Source organism: Melopsittacus undulatus, chromosome 7, assembly GCF_012275295.1.
Source record: "Melopsittacus undulatus isolate bMelUnd1 chromosome 7, bMelUnd1.mat.Z, whole genome shotgun sequence".
Classification (NCBI taxonomy): Eukaryota; Metazoa; Chordata; class Aves; order Psittaciformes; family Psittaculidae; genus Melopsittacus; species Melopsittacus undulatus.
The window spans coordinates 62,930,793-62,947,426 of NC_047533.1; the positions used below are offsets into that span (position 1 = coordinate 62,930,793).

Here is a 16,634-nt window from a genome sequence, read left to right on the forward strand (position 1 = left end):
CTTTTGGTCACTGCATCAAAAAGACATGTCAGAGATAGTAGGTATTTTAAAAGCTGGCAATCAAAATGATTAGTGTGTTGGCAAGAACTCCTATGGAAGAAAGAAGCTGAAAAGAATGAGACTGCCAGTAGGGTGAGAGGTGTGATCAAAGGGGTGAGGTGTGATTAAAATAATGCATGTGATAGAGAAGATAAATGGCCTCTTTGGTTTTGGGTTTAGTTTTTGGTTTTGTTTTTTTTTTTTGTCTTGTGAGAATAAGGAGGCAGCAAGAGAAACTGAAATAAACAAATAAAGAAATGGCTAATAGATAATTATTACCCAAGTGCTCAGACTAGTCCTGAAGTTTGTAAGGAGCATTGTCGTAGTTTAAGCCCAGCCAGCAACCCAGAACCACACAGCCACTCACTCACTCCCACTGCTTTCTCCCCCACTCCTGGAGGGATGGGGAGGAGAATTGGAAGAATGTAACTCCCACAGGTTGAGATAAGAACAGTCCAGTAACTAAAGTATAACGCAAACCACTACTGCTACCACCAATAATAATAAGGGAAATAACAAGGGAAGATAATACAACTGCTCACCATCCGCTGACCGATACCCAGCCCTACTGAGCAGTGATCTAGCCCTTCTGGGTAACTGTCCCCAGTTTATGTACTGGGCATGACGTGCTATGGTATGGAATACCTCTTTGGCTAGTTTGGGTCAGGTGTCCTGTCTCTGCTTCCTTTCAGCTTCCCCTCCTCCCTGGCAGAGGATGAGACTCAGAAAGTCCTTGGTCAGAGTAAACATTACTGAGCAGCAACTAAAAACATTGGTGTTATCAGCTCTGTTCCCAGGCTGGAAGTCAAAACCACAGAACTGCACCTGCTACTAAGACTGAGAAAAATGACTGCTACTGCTGAACCCAGGACAAGCATATAGTTCTGTTGAAAATTATTGCGTATGTCATTGCAAGCACACACTGAAAAACTGTAGAACCATGAAGTACTGAGACCGGGAAGCCTGTAGGGTTAAAATAAAGATTATGCAAGTACTTTGCACAGTCAAGGAGAATATCCAAACTGAAATGAAATAAATTCAGAAGGGATAAGTCCTCTAAATGTTTCTGATATAAGTCAAAAAGTGGGTTTGTTGAATTTTCAAATAACCATTCTCTTTGAGCAGGTTCTGCACTGCAGTTTTTTGCAGCATACTTCAGAGAGATCATAGAATAGTTAGGGTTGGAAAGGACCTTGAGATCATCTAGTTCCAACCTCCCTGCCATGGGCAGGGACACCTCACACTAAACCATGTCACCCAAAGCCAGCCTGGCCTTGAACACCACCAGGGATGGAGCTTTCACAACTTCCCTGGGCAACCCATTCCAGTGCACCACCACCCTTACAGTAAAGAACTTCCTCCTTATATCCAATCTAAACTTACCCTGCTTCAGTTTTAACCCATTATCCCTTGTCCTATCACTGCAGTCCCTAATGAAGAATCTCTCCCCAGCATCCTTATAGGCTCCCTTCAGATACTGGAAGGCTGCTATGAGGTCTCCATGCAGCCTTCTCTTCTCCAGGCTGAACAGCCCCAACTTTCTCAGCCTGTCTTCATATGGGAGGTGCTTGTGGCCCTGCTCTGCACTTGTTCCAACAGCTCCATGTCCTTTTGATGTTGAGGACACCAGAACTGCACACTAATCCAGGTGAGATCTGACGAGCAGAGGGCAGGATCACCTCCTTTCACCTGCTGGTCACACTTCTTTTGATGCAGCCCAGGATACGGTTGCTTTCTGGGCATCAAGCGCACACTGAAGCCGGCTCATGTTCATTTTCTCATCAATCAACACCCCCAAGTTCTTCTCCACAGGGCTGCTCTGAATTTCCTTTTTGCCCAACCTGTAGCTGTGTCTGGGATTGCTCTGACCCAGGTGTAGGACCTTGTACTTGTCATGGTTAAACTTCATGAGGTTGGCATCAGCCCACCTCACAAGTGTGTCAAGGTCCCTCTGGATGGCATTCCTTCCATCCAGTGTATCAACCAAACCACACAGCTTGGTGTCATCAGCAAACTTGCTGAGGGCACACTCAATCCCACTGTCCATGTCACCGACAAAGATGTTGAACAAGACCAGTCCCAACACTGATCCCTGAGGGACACCACTCATTACTGGTCTCCAGCTGGACATTGAACCATTGACCACAACTCTTGGCGTGCGGCCATCCAGCCAGTTCTTTACCCACCGAGGGGTCCACCTATCAAGTTGATGTCTCTCCAATTTAGAGACAAGGATGTCGTGTGGGACAGTGTCGAACGCTTTGCACAAGTCCAGGTAGATGACATCAATTGCTCTACCCCTGTCCATCAGTTCCATAGCCCCATCACAGAAGGCCACCAAATTGGGCAGACAGGATTTCCCCTCAGTGAAGCCATGCTGGCTGTCACCAAGCACCTTGTTGTTTTTCATGTGCCTTAGCATGCCTTCCAGGAGAATCTGCTCCAAGAGTTTGCCAGGCACAGAGGTGAGACTGACTGGTCTGTAATTCCCTGGGTCATCCATTTTCTCCTCTTTGAAAATGGAATTTTTATTTCCCTTTTTCCAGTCACCAGGAACTTCACCTGACTGCCATGATTTTTCAAATACGATGGACAGTGGCTTAGCAACTTCATTCGCCAGCTCCTTCAGGATCCGCGGATGGATTTCATCAGGTCCCATGGACTTGTACAAGTTCAGGTTCTTAAGATGGTCTCGAACCAGATCCTGTCCTACAGTGGGCCAAGGTCTTCATGCTCACAGTCCCTGCGCCTGCCTACAGAGACTTGGGTGATGTGGTCAGAGCATTTGCCGGTGAAGAACGAGGCAAAGAAGTTATTCAGAACCTCAGCCTTCTCCAAATTCAGGGTAGCCAGTTCTCCTGATAGCTTCCGGAAGGGGCCTACACTGTCTTTAGTCTGTCTTTTATTTGCTACATACCTACAGAATCCCTTCCTGTTATCTTTCACATCCCTAGCCAACTTTAATTCTAACTGGGCCTTAGCTTTCCTAACCTGGTCCCTAGCTTCCCAGACAATATCCCTGTATTCTTCCCAGGCTGCCTGTCCATGCTTCCACCTTTTATAAGCCTCTTTTTTCCTTCAAATTTTCCTCAGCAGCTCCTTATCCATCTAAGGAGGTCTCCTGCCCCTCCTGCTGCTCTTCCTTCTAGTTAGGATGCAACACTCCTGAGCTTGTAGATGGTGATCCTTGAATATCAACCAACAGTCTTGGGCAACCCTGCCCTCTAGGGCTATATCCCATGGAACCTTACTAAGCAGGTTCCTGAAGAGCCCAAAGCCTGCTCTCTTGAAGTCCAGGGCAGTGAGCTTGCTGCACGCTCTTCTCACTGTCCTGAGGACCTCGAATTTGACCATATCATGATTGTTGCAACCAAGACTGTTTTGGAGTCACATTTCCAATGAGCCTTTCCCTGTTGGTGAGCACGAGGTCAAGCAGGGCACCTCTCCTTGTCATCTCCTCTATTACTTGCAGAAGGAAGTTGTCTTCCACACAATCGAGGAACCTCTTGTACTGCTTGTCCCGGGCCGTATCATAGCTCCAATAGATATCAGGGTGGTTGAAGTCCCCCATGAGAACAAGGGCCTGCCACCATGAGGCTGTTCCTATCTGTCTGTAGAGTGCTTCATCCACAGGTTCCTCTTGCTCAGGCAGTCTGTAACAGATCCCCACAGCAATGTTCCCCATAGCTGTTCTCCCTTTAACCCTGACCCACAAACTCTCTGTTGACTGCTCACCCATCCCCAGACACAGTTCCATACTCTCCAGCCTATCCCTAACATAAAGGGCAACTCGCCCTCCCCGCCTGCCACGCCTGTCTTTTCTAAAGAGCCTGTAACCTTCCATTCCAATATTCCAGTTATAGGAGCCATCCCACCATGTTTCTGTGATACCTATTATATCCCTATAGACACATAGGCACATATCATATCCACATAGATCCAAATCTGGCAGCAGCTGAGCTCATACTGGGACATTGCAGAAAACCTGTGGTTCTTTTAGGAACAGCCTCGTTGAGTCTGAAGAGAACATCTGATGGTTTGTGTAGCATTAGCGCAGTGTAAGAGCCATTCTCTTGTCTCATGGAGGGAAAAGGCAGCTTTTTTGAGTGTAACACTGTGTGACCTGGATCTCCTCTGTGGCTTTCTGTGTAGCTCTGCAGGGTTTCTTGTCTCTTATTCTGCAGCAAGTAGTTGCTGCCTTGACTTTTCCCTCCAAATAGCATGGAATGGCAATTCTTGGCTCTTTTAGCTGCTTTCAGATGAGTAAATAAGGGATTTTTTTTTTCCTTTAATGGGACTTTAATTCTTAGCTTCTAGTTCTAATGGTGTTCATATTTTAAAATATTTATATTTGATAATTAAAAGAAATATATTTAAACTTTATGGTGGGACTGAACCCATTGAAGGCTAAATATTTGACTTGATGTTATTTCATGTAATTTTTTTGATAGATCTAAAATTCTGCTGTTTAAAACTCTAGATATTTGGGTTTGAATTCTGTCATTCCTTGGCTGCAAGTTACAAGCATACTTTATTTTAGAAGAAATCTGTTGGTGATCCTGCTATTGTCTTTGGGAGGAGAAAAATTCGAATCAGATGAATCAGTCTCCCCTATTCTCATCCATTCTCAAAAGATACTGCAGGGGTAGCATGCCATACATGGTAGGCTCCCACACAGACCTTACCACCTGACTGCAGCAGTGGCAGTCTTCAGAAGGCATAGTATTGATTGTGCTAAGGGGCATCTAGTGGTTAAATATGTAGGCAGGGAAATGTTGATTGAAGGGGATCCTGTAGAGAAACCCTGGCAGGCAGAATCTCAGTGGGTGTAAGAGATAAAGTTGCCATGGTGAGAGTGCTTGCTACCATTAGTACATCTTGGTGCTCTTGATGAAGAAGAGTGCTTACATACTTCTGTTTTCACAGACCATCCTGTTTCCAGTAGTGTAGACAGTCAATCTGGTTGATATTTCTGTTGCAACCTGTTAGTATTTAGAATTAATTGTGCTGCAATTCTTCTACAAGTTTGTTGCTTCAAAACTGACTTAGGTTAGCATTAGCTTCTAATTTTTTTGTTGTCAGGTGCAATTATAAGATTCCAGAATTACTTTGTCTGTAAATGTCATGTTTATGCAATACTGAGAATGTCATTCTGTAAAGTGGCTGGCCAAGAGAAATTCTCTTTTGCTTTCTGCTTGTTTAGTACCTAATTTCCAGAGCCCTTGAAAAACTACCGGATGAAAAGTTATACAGCACTAATGAAATATGTGTTCACTGAAAGAAAAAAGGACTGAAAGAGGAACACCTCTCAGCTTTGTATTTTAGCAGATCTGAATTCAGGTCATGTGTATGAGAGATGGGAATCATAGAATGGTTTGGGTTAGAAAGGACCTTAAAGATCATCTGGTTCCAACCCCCCTGCCATGGGCAGGGACACCTTCCACTAGACCAGCTGGCTCAAAGCCCCATCCAACCTGGCCTTGAACACTGCCAGAGATGGAGCAGCTGCAATTTCTCTGGTTAACCTTTTCCAGTGTCTCACCCTCATAGTGAAGAGTTTCTTCCTAATACCTACACTAAATTTACCCTTGTCCAGTTTAAAGACATTTCCCCTTGTCCTGTCACTACATGCCCATGTAAAAAGTCCCTCTCCCGATTCCTTGTAGGCCCTCTTTAAGTACTGGAAGGCTGCTGTAAGGTCTCTCTGGAGCCTGCTTTTTTTACAAGCTTAACAAGCCCAGCTCTCTAAGCCCATTGTCAGAGGTGAGGTGCTGGATACAAGCTTGTGACTGAATTCCTCTTACTATATAGAAAATTAATCAGGCCAAATCTACAACCATGGGAAACTCTGACCGAATTTTTATAGAGCTGTATTTTGGAAATGCTGCTGCTTCCCAGGGATCTGCAGTGTCTGCACCCCTACTTGAGATCTAGATCTCAGTTCTGCAGGAAACTGCAAAGTACTGAAAGCCTTAGCTAAAGTTAGGTTTTCCAGGCTCTCTAGTGTAGAGATGAACTTTGATTAGAGCTGGAGCCCTCAGGGCTTTTGGACTCTCAGGCTAGAGCAGAGAGCCTTGGATCACTGGCACAGCTGCTGCTTCTGAGCCAAGGCAGGGAGCGGGGAGTAGAGTGCCAGTCGGTAGGGTAGAGGAATCATACCTTGTTTGCCAAGAGTTCATCAAATCTCTCCATATTTCAGGTGAAATATTGTGCATTCAACAAATTGCCATTTTCCAACAAAAATCTGTCTCACTGAAAGGTTTCCAACCAACTTGAGTCACAAGTGAAAACGAATGTGTGGAGCTCAGCCTGGTGCCAGTTTGTTCCGATCCCATGTTCATCAATTAGTAAGGAACAAATGTATGTATTTGCCAGTCTTTCTGCAGGGAGTACTCTGGAGTGCTGCTGTCAGAATTTAAAGTTCCTTTGTGAAGCTATAGGGAAAATACTTTCCAATATACCTGCCACTATTACACTGGGCTCAGTTGTTCCTTCCTGTTCATAAGTACTGTGTTAAACACAGAATTGAATAACTGTATGTATATAGTTTATATTAATGAGTGTGCCTGTTCAAATAGTATGTAAACCATTACACATGTATGGATGGATAGAGTTTTATTTAAAAGGTAATAAGGATCAAGCCTGAGGACACTAGGCATTGCAATCATACTGGAGCATGCATTTTCTATAAGAAAGAGCCTGTAGTCAAAATATGAGGACAGAAAGATTAACTGTTAGCATTAGTTGACTGATAAAATGGAATAAATGGCAGATGTTTGTATTTTATCATAACAGATCTGTTTGTTTTCTGGTAGAATTTATTTGTAACAAGCTGTTTCGGTACTACCTTTGTATTGCCAGGTCTTGTGTTTTTACTCTCATGATGCAAGTCAATGATGGATGTTGCTGTGAGGATGTTGTTTTTCTGGTTTGCTCTGGACAACTGTTATTTCTGAAGTTACACAGAATGATCATGCTTAGCACGTAATAGATAAGGGGGTTTTGTTTGTTTGTAATCAAGAAAGCTACTAGTTATGGCTTGGAAGTCTTTTTATGCACAGACAGGTCATGAGGATCTGACTGTAAGAACTGTTTGATTTAAAGCAGACTTCATCATTTCCATGCTGTAGAAACAGATGTTCCTGATTTTTTTTTTCAGTTGAGTCTGATGTTTATGTTCATTGACTTATGTGTAAAAGAATCCTACTGTTCATAGTGCCTGACCTCTTTCCAAGTGCTCAGAATGAAGTTCATGAGTTAGCTTTTTTAAAATGGTGTGACAAGTGTAGAGTTGAGATTTCTATAATGCCAGTAAATTCTTTTCTGCTTAATACATGCTTTTATCTTTCACCTCTTGAACTAGGTTCATCAGCACCAAGACAGGGGTGAGACCTTTCAATGCCAGCTATGCCCTTTTACCTCCTCCCGCCACTTCAGCCTGAAACTCCATATGCGTTGCCATCAACATTTCCTCAGGACAGAATCCAAAGTGAAGGAGGAAATACCAGAAACTGAGGTGAAGGGATCACCACAGATAAATAGTGACTCCTGCCCGGGGTCACAGAGAGAAGGAGGTGGACCTGACCTTACAGGATCAGCATCTGTATCAAAAACACCTGATGTGGCTGGGCAGCCAAGTGGAGGTATTCCACCTTTACTAGTGAAAGAAGAGCCCAAAGATGACAATGGCATATCAGCTGCACCTTTTGCTCTTAGCACTGTTGACAGAGTGCCCAACAACACAAAGCTGAAAGACTCCTCTGACTTTGTGGCCAATACAGCATCAGCACTATTCAGCCAAGACATCTCTGTCAAGATGGCATCAGATTTTCTTATGAAGCTGTCAGGTAATTTTTCAGCAAGAGGCAGCATCAGCTGCTTCTTTACAGCCTAAAAACCACTTTGTCTTGGGTTTGCTAAGTCATGGAATTGCAGGGAGAAAAACACTGCAACTTCTTAACTTATAATTTCTTGTTTCTTCTGATAAGGAGCGGTGCATGATGGGTGGAAAATGGTGAGAGGAGAAAGGGATTTTGCTGTTTAATTGGTAGGACTGGGAGAGAGAACTTTCTATCCAGGATTTCATGTTGATTGACAGTTACCTGGCAAATCTCACTTGGTGTGTTTTTCACACATGCTGAATACTTCTAGTTCTGTTTGAAATTACTGAGGGTCACAAGTACCCAGCATGTCAGAAAATTCAGCTCTTAAGTTTTTGCCTTTACCCATCTGTTTAAGTAGGACCAATAAGACTGGTCACCTTTCCTTCAGAGTAATATTTGAGGTCTAACCATTAAATATGGGTGAAGTATGAATGTTACTGCATTTCTTGAGTATTAACACTAAAAAGGTAGTCCTAGAGATTCATGAATATTTTTTAAATTTTTTTTTTTACTATTTTAATTTAAATTCATATCTAATGCAAACCACATGTCTATTGTGTTTTATTTCACTGTCAGATTATTGCTCTAAGAATGATATTCATAATGCTCTAAGAGTGAGACTCTGAAGTTACAGGTATGTTTAGGGTGAATCTTTTATGTGCTCTTTTATTGATTTGATTGAACACTTCAGAATTGTTAAAGAGCAAGGAGTCAGAAAAAATATCACTTGAGAAACCCTGTTTCAGAAGGAGATGGCAGTTCCTATGGTAAGTTTTAGACTTCAGAGATAAAAGATACCCTTTGCATTAGAAAACAATTGGTCACCTTTTAACTGGATTTTAGCAAACCTTGTTGTCAGGTAAACTAAGGAATTAGCTCTGTCCTGATGCCATTGCCTTGGTGAAACTGTAGCCATCTATTTTGTAAAGGCTTGCTGTCTTCATCTGCCCAGACCTTTATACCTCTGGGATCACAGTTCGCTGGGGAAGTGAGTAGAATGGGTAAACATGAGAAACCAAGCCTGAGACTTCATGGAGCCAACATGGAGAGTTGAGTGTGAAATGAGCTGGTACAAATGGTTTGCTGTGTGGGTTGGAAGAAGCAACAAAAACCTTCCCTAAAAAATAATAATAAACTGTTGGTATAACTTATTATTATGACCAACAACAATTGATCACGGCTGAGTGTGTTTTGATTTGCTTGTACATTTTTTTTTGAGTTTTAAGCATGGACTCTGTAGGAAATCCATCTTTTATGTTGTCTGACAGCTGCCATATATGTGTTGTTGTTCTAATGTCTATCTTAGATGTAGACTGCTGCGCACTGAGTGGCTCTACACACTAGCTGTACTGACCTATAGATGGTAGCATTCATGATGGCTGTGTGTAGCAAGAATGAGAGCAGAAAGCAGGAGAGGGGTAAAGCCTGAAAGCCGAGAAAACATATAACATTTTGATGTGATTTTTTTTCATGTAGCAATTGAGGGGGAGCTGTTTACAGTTTGGCAGACGGTCATGTTTTCAATGTCTGATCTATTGGCATCAGAAAAAGGATACAAATGTAGATTATTCATGCAAAAGGCCCATGCAGTTATTTTATGGTGACTTACTAAAGGTCTTGAAACCTGACTTGTGTGCACTGTTACCTAGCAACATGTTATAAAGTCACTGGGGGAGTGAGATGTATCTGTAATTTTGTATGTGTGCATATTGGATAAAAATGTACTGCCAGTCACCAAGTTTACTACACAAGAAGAGCAATGTTAAAAGGAAAGGAATTTCTTTTCTCCTGAGATTTATATTGTGTTATATACATTTAGCTCATGCTTTTCTCCATACAATGTGCATAAATTTAGAGTAGAAGTAATTCTTTTCTGGGAAGTTGGCTAAGTATTAGCTGCATTTTTTCAACTGCTTGCTGAGCTGAACCAAGCTCCTTCAAGTGATTTCTTTATTACGACACTCGCTTGTTAGGCACATCAGATCTTCAATTACTCGCCCTACCTTTTCCATGATATAAATCTTTTGACATCTCAAATTGTATATGCCAGTTGTAACAGCCAACACAGATTTGTCGAGACCAAATTATGTCAAAACAATCTAATTTTCTTCTCTGACAGGCCTTGTGGCTAAGAAAGAAACAGTAGATAGATATATAGACTTTTAGAATCTGGCATTTATTCTTATTGAATATTGATGGTTTAAATGAGCATTTATTTTTGCTTGCCAATGTTTATTGCATCTCTTCTTCTTGGTTGGTGTCAGTTTGTATGCCTCCAGTTTCATGGAAAACCAGAGGGACTGTTGATTTTCATCTCTGTGCAGTTTCAGCATCTTTTTCCAAATGTGTGACTCAGAAAAGTGCTTGTCTCCCTTCAGACCTAAGAGTTACAGTTTCCATAAGTTTAACTGGTGCACCTAGGCTAAAAGACAGTATAGAATTAGTGTTTATTAATGATTATGATTTTAAAAATCTTAATAAGCATGTTTATAAACTTGATTCAGCATTATTTCTGATTGTGCAATGCAGTACATTTTCTAGCCTAGATGAAGTGGGTATCAGATGGCTGGAAAAGAGCACATTGCAAGTAATTAACAGTTAGAAGAGTCACATTCGAAACAGATCTATGAAAAATATACGAGTGTTCAACAAACAGTTGCACAAATACAAACCCAGGAACACCTAGCTAGGTAACAGTTCTGTGGGAAAACAGTAGGAGTTGACAATGTCATAGTGGTCCTAAAAAAGCAGTTATTGTACTGGGGTATATACAGAGAGAAACAACTTCAAAGAACGGGGAAACGGTCCTGCTCTTAGTCCTTATGAAGTCCAAGGGTTTGGCACTATAGTTTGTAAAGAGTGTGGACATTTGGAAAGACTTCAGAGGAGAACATCAAAAATGACTGGAGATTTAGAAAACATGTCCAGTGAAGATGAATAAAAGGGAGTGAGGTTGTGAGGCCTATAGAGAAGACTAAGGAGAGTCATTAATAAGCCTTTAATGCATTAAAGAGTTTGTCTTGGGTAGAAGGAAATAATCTGTTGATTCATCATAATTATAATAAAAACTAGTGGGCTTATGTTGCTGTAGGGTTTAAGCCAGCACTAGGAAAATCTTCATAGAAGTTGAGGCAGTTAAAACTCTATGGTAGTGTGGCTGGAGAGATTGTGGCATGTCTGCCACTGGAGAATTTTAAAAACTGGTTAGGTAACTACTTGTCAGATATGGTTGATCCCATATTAGGCAGTAGGATGGACCAGATTTGTGTATGTGTATCTCAGCCAGTGAACCACAGGGCATTAGAAGCAGTTGCAAGGAATTTTATCGGAAAAACAAGCAGCAATACGTAGAGAAGCAAAGTGGGGAAAAATTCACAGATGTTCAATGTTAGACCTGATTTTGAGTGAGCCAGAAACAAATTGGATGACATTGCTCAAAATGGCCTCTGAAATTTCTTCAGAAAGGCTTAGGGGAGCTTATGTTTAAAGAGGTTGGGAAATATTGCTGTGGGTGACCTCTTGAGATCCCTTCAGCCCTTATTATGTTCCGTTGCTTGCCAGAAAGATTTTCAGTTACATGTTTTATGAAATAAAGCATAACACATCTCACCAAATGTAAATCTAAAAAAAAGAGAACAAATCTTGTTATTTGTTTTTCCCCAATTCCAGTCTTCAGGTCCTAGTTTAAGGTAGGAGATCCTTTTATGTTCACAAGAAATTCAAAGGGTTCTCTGAAATTTTATTTAAAATTTGAAAGTGTTATTTGTAAAGACAATTATCAGATGACTTTTAATATATAAACAGAAGACTATTTAAGCGTGGGCAAGTTTTTGCCTTAAAATCTTTCCCCTTTTACTTCAGTAGGACTTCTTGTATGCTTGAAGTTGCCCAACTACTTTGTTAGGTTAGTGCTTTGCCAGAATGTTTCCTTACCCCAGTCCATTAATTCCACATTGAAACTTTGTAACTGTGTTCATATCTTAATTTGCAGAGTATTTGCTTTTCCTGTTTCAAAGATTTCAATGGCAGATGTTATCTCTATATCTCTTTAAATACTGATGTCCTTTCACCTACTCCTAAGGCTTTTAAAGTTCTTTTGTAATAGAAAATGGCTTTCACAGTGATCCAAATTACAATGGCTGGTGTACTCTGGTGTACAATACTCTAGTGAAGCTGTTACTGTGCCTATGTTATCTGCTGCAGTTACTTTTCATAACATTCAAAAATAAATGAATCCCATCAGAATGAATGTGATTCTTGCACTATTGATCTCAAAGGAATTCTGTGTGGAAACAGTAATTGTAAAGCATACTTCATTGCTGGCCTCTCTCCACATCTTCCCTGTGTTCACCAACTGCGTTACTCTAGAAAGCATGCGTCAGTCTCTTATCTTGTGATGGTGTATATTATCAAGTGCGCCCTGCTTCTGCGGTTCTTTTAATGTTCCCCAAGTTACTTGCATGAAAAATACTTTAAAATAGAGAGGAGGAAGGAGAGATAACATGCTGAGGGATTGGGGCTGGCCCTGTTAAACAAGTGAGAAACCATGTTTTCTCCCAGTTTAAGTCATGTCTGCTGTCACTATTCTGTGAAGAGTAAAATCTTTATTTTGGAAAATAATGCCACCATGGGGTTTTGGTGACTGTCCAAAGTACTTGGACTTTGCATTCATGTTTTATTAGCTGATTCCGTTAATGGAATAATGAAGTAGTAAATCATCAGACAGCTACATACAAACTATTAGTAGATAAGCTAAGTAATCACTTAGATTATTTGTTCTGTTTGGTTCTTAAAAATTCCTGCATTCCTTAAAGGTAACACAAGTAATTTGAAACGTTTTAAATTTGCCATTGACAATATTGGACTGACTGGCTTTAACTCTTCAAACAGCTATTTTTAATAAAATAAAAGCATGTCTAATTAAATTGTTGTAATTGATGCGTTTGTGTAGTGAGTTCCAAAGAAAAGATGATGCTGCCTATATTTAGGATTCATGGTTAATGCCAGAATGTAAAATTTCAATTAGACTATGTAAGCGCACAAGGCTGGCACTTATTGAGCTATATCCTTAATTTAAAAATACCTTGAATTCCATAATGCTGCTGTCAGTGTAAATACCCCGGTGTCATCAAGATCTCTCTTTGAAGTGTCTCTCCAGATTCACAATTTCCATATAAATCTTTAATTTAAAATAAAACTGAAAAGGGGCAATAGCACAGCTAATTAAGACTTGGGCAAATAAAAGCTTGTACTAATCTTTGCCACTGATATATCGCTACCGTTATAATCTCTTTTTAGCAATTGCTAAATGTCTTACATCCACAATTTCCCACCATCCTTAAAGGCATACCCCCATCATGCTTCACACCTTGAAGGAGTATGTAGAATTTAGCAAGATAAAGCAGTGTAGACTCTGCTCTAATCCACTCTTTAAATGCAGAATAACAAAGTACTTTTTTGTATACTCAGCCCAATACAGCTTAAAAGAAGACATGAATATGATTCGGGACCAGCCTTGTGCTTACGATTTTGTTTTAATATCTATACAAACTCTTAAGAGTATCAGACTAGACTCTTTTGCTTCCTTGATTACACCATTACTCTGAGCAGAAGTCCTAGCTCATGAGCCTTTCTGTCACATTTATCCAAAAGGGGAACTGGAGACATTGTTAGTTCCATCATCTCTGATTGTTTTGGGTATTGTTTTCTTAAACAAATACAAAGGTTAGTCTGGTGGTGTTTCTCTCCTTCTCTGTTTCTATTCCTTTGTAGAGAGAAGAAATATCTATACTACTAACAGTTATTTCCTATCAGCTACAAATTTCTCTTTGCTCCTTTCACTCCTTTTTTCTGTAGCTTCCCCAGAATTTTGCCTATTCTACTATGTCCTGGGTTCAGCCGTAGCAGTCATTTTTTCTCCTTCTTGTAGCTGGTGCAGTGCTGTGTTTTGACCTCTGGGCTGGGAACAGTTGCTGATAGCGAGCATGTTTTGGGGTGTTTTTGTTCAAGGCTTTTTCTGAGCATGTGCTCCAGCCACGTGGAGGAGGGGAGGCTGGGAGGAAGGAGAGACAGGACACCTGACCCAGGCTAGCCAATGAGGTATTCCATACCATAGCACGTGATGCCCAGGTGCATACTGGGAGAGAGGAGCAGGAGGGGTGGAGCTCTGGAGGAAAATGGAGGAGGGAGCACGCGGTGCTCGGCTGGGCAGGGTTTAGTGAGTTATGGATCGGTGGCTGGTGGGGTGTTGTATTCTTTTCACTTATTATGGGCTGTATCATTATTATTGTGTTATGCCTTAGCTATTAAACCGTTCTTATCTCAATCCGTGGGGCTACATTCTTTGGATTCTCCTTCCTAACTCTCTGGGAGTTGGGGGACTTGGTTTAAACCACGACATACTATCATTTTAATTTTATCTGGAAAGGAGAATATGGTCTTGGCAGATATTACAGTCTTGTTTAGGAAGCGGGACTTTGGCAATATAACAGATACCTTAGGGCTTGGGGAGATGTGTCACCCTACAGGTGCCGTAGCAATTTGCCTAATTCCTCCATTCTCCTTGGGCTAGAACATTGCGAGATTTTGAGGGGACAGTAGCAGTACTGGTCATTCTTCAGTGCTGTGTCTCATTTGGCTCAACTACAGCTCCTCAAATACAAACCAGAATCATAGGATGGTTTAGGTAAGGAGGGATCCTAAAGATTATTTAGTTCTATGCCCCCTGCCATTGGCAGGAACACTTTCTACAAGGCCAGGTAGCAGCTGTAGATAAGATTGGGATAGCTAGCATGTCTTTCCTTAATCTCTCTTCCATATTTTTAACATACTTAAGCAAGATTGTGTGAAAGACCTCGTATTCTAAATGGTCTCTGGAAACCCAGAGGCGGCAAGTCTTGGCATCATCATACTTCTCATGATTGTTTATTTTGGTGTTCCACTGTTTTGTTAAAAAGAAATGCTGTAATGGTGAGTGCCCTTGAGTAGTAAGTTGTGTTTTTATCAATAGTTCCCATCCTCTTCCTTGTAGTCCTATTGGTTAGTTTATTTGGCTGAGAGCAGAGTAGAGGGCTTTGAAAATGAGATGTAATTGAGTTAGAACTCCCAGGAGGGTTAGGTAGCAGGAGGTGCTCTGGGACAGATTAATACACCAGGGCAGAAGGCACTAAAAAGAAATGAGGGACCATCTAGGCTGCCAGTAGAACAGTATTTCTCCTTTTGGGCCACTAACAGTGTAGACAGCCTCAATGTTTAATAAGCTGGACATAATTTATCAGCCCAATTGGATTTTAGTCTGGAGATTCTCCAGCTGGTTCCAATTGCATAGATTTTTCTTGCAAAGCAATTAGCTCACTAGAGGCTTCTACTGCAGTGTTTGTGCCCCTTACTCAGTTCTTGAATATCAGCAAAATATAAGCCCTAGTCTTATTGCAGAATGCCAATACCTACCTGCACATTTCAATTACTAGAGCAAAACTGGTAGAAGACTCAAGTCATATTCTTTATTAACTGTATGCCTTTAGAATGTTGGTGCCCAGTGTCAGGGAAATGTGTCTTCCAAATATTGCAGAACTGATCTGTCAGAAGTCCTTGGTTTCTTATAACTGCTACATCTCACAAATTACCATGTGCAATGGAAGGCTCCGTTTATCATTCAGATACACTAGCTCCAGCAGAACCTTTCTTCCCCAGGTAGAAGTCATGCCATGATTCTCTTGCCACAGTGGCTCTGAGAAGGATCACAAAGGGAGGCTTTCCCACAAGATCTCGTGACCAGTTCAATACGCAGTGCCTTTTGGAATATGTCTTCACTTTTCTGTTAACCACGACTGGCCTGCTCAGTCTCATCTTTGTAGCTGTAGTCAGGCATCACTTGTAAAATGATAGGATGGTGCAGCAGTGTACTATGGTACTTTCATCGCAGTTCATTTTGACCCACACTCTGATGCTTTTTCTTGTGGCCTCTTTTGTGACAGTGTTTTTATTGTGGATTCTTTCTCATGTTTGCTCAGACAGATGGATGGAATGGTGACCAACTCTTTGCTGCATGTGACTTGTAACACTGAGCTTGGCTTGAAGTAATCAGCCCATTTTTCCTCCTTCAATTATAAACACTTTGAGCATTTAGAAACCCTCGTAAGTGGACTGATGCAGTTAGCAGCTTCTGTCAGAGTGTTTCAGATTAGTGGCAGATGCCCAAAGCTTTTTTTGTGGCATTTGGCAGGTTGAGGAAAGTGTTATAACTTCCATCATCTACTTTTGCTAAATGGCTCAAATGATTCCAGTTGCCAGGAAGATAAAAATCAGCAGTCTGGAATCTTCTTTGATCTGTTTTTGGTTGGTATTTTTCCTGGGTATGGAATAGAATGGAACAAATGGAATATTATCAACTCTGCTTGAGAAACTGCTGCCTGTTGATTGCGTTTGCTGGGTGGGTTGGGGTTTTTTTTGCTCATTGTATGTTTCAAAATTAAATTGCTGGGTTTTTTTGGGCTCAGTCTGCGGGCAACACATCCTTCAGTCTGCTCTCACTACAATTCAGAATGAATGTAAATTAAATACAAATGAAGTATATCTATGTGTATCTATTTTTGTATATAGATAGAAGATGTTATTCCTTCTGGGGACTAATAATATTGTCATTCAAATATACTTTAATAGACCTGAACATCTTTTTAATCCTTGTCTAGTTCTAATTTTTAAAAGATTCCT

At 41.1% G+C, this 16,634-nt stretch overlaps 1 protein-coding gene across 1 annotated transcript in view; it reads left to right on the plus strand.

Moving 5' to 3' along the window:
- Window positions 1-16,634, plus strand: part of ZNF827 (zinc finger protein 827) — a 108,779-nt gene that overhangs the window by 38,454 nt on the left and 53,691 nt on the right. Inside the window, exon 4 of the mRNA XM_034065020.1 lies at window positions 7,403-7,886. Coding sequence (XP_033920911.1) covers window positions 7,403-7,886 — 484 coding nt within the window. The remainder of the gene's footprint in view (window positions 1-7,402; window positions 7,887-16,634) is intronic.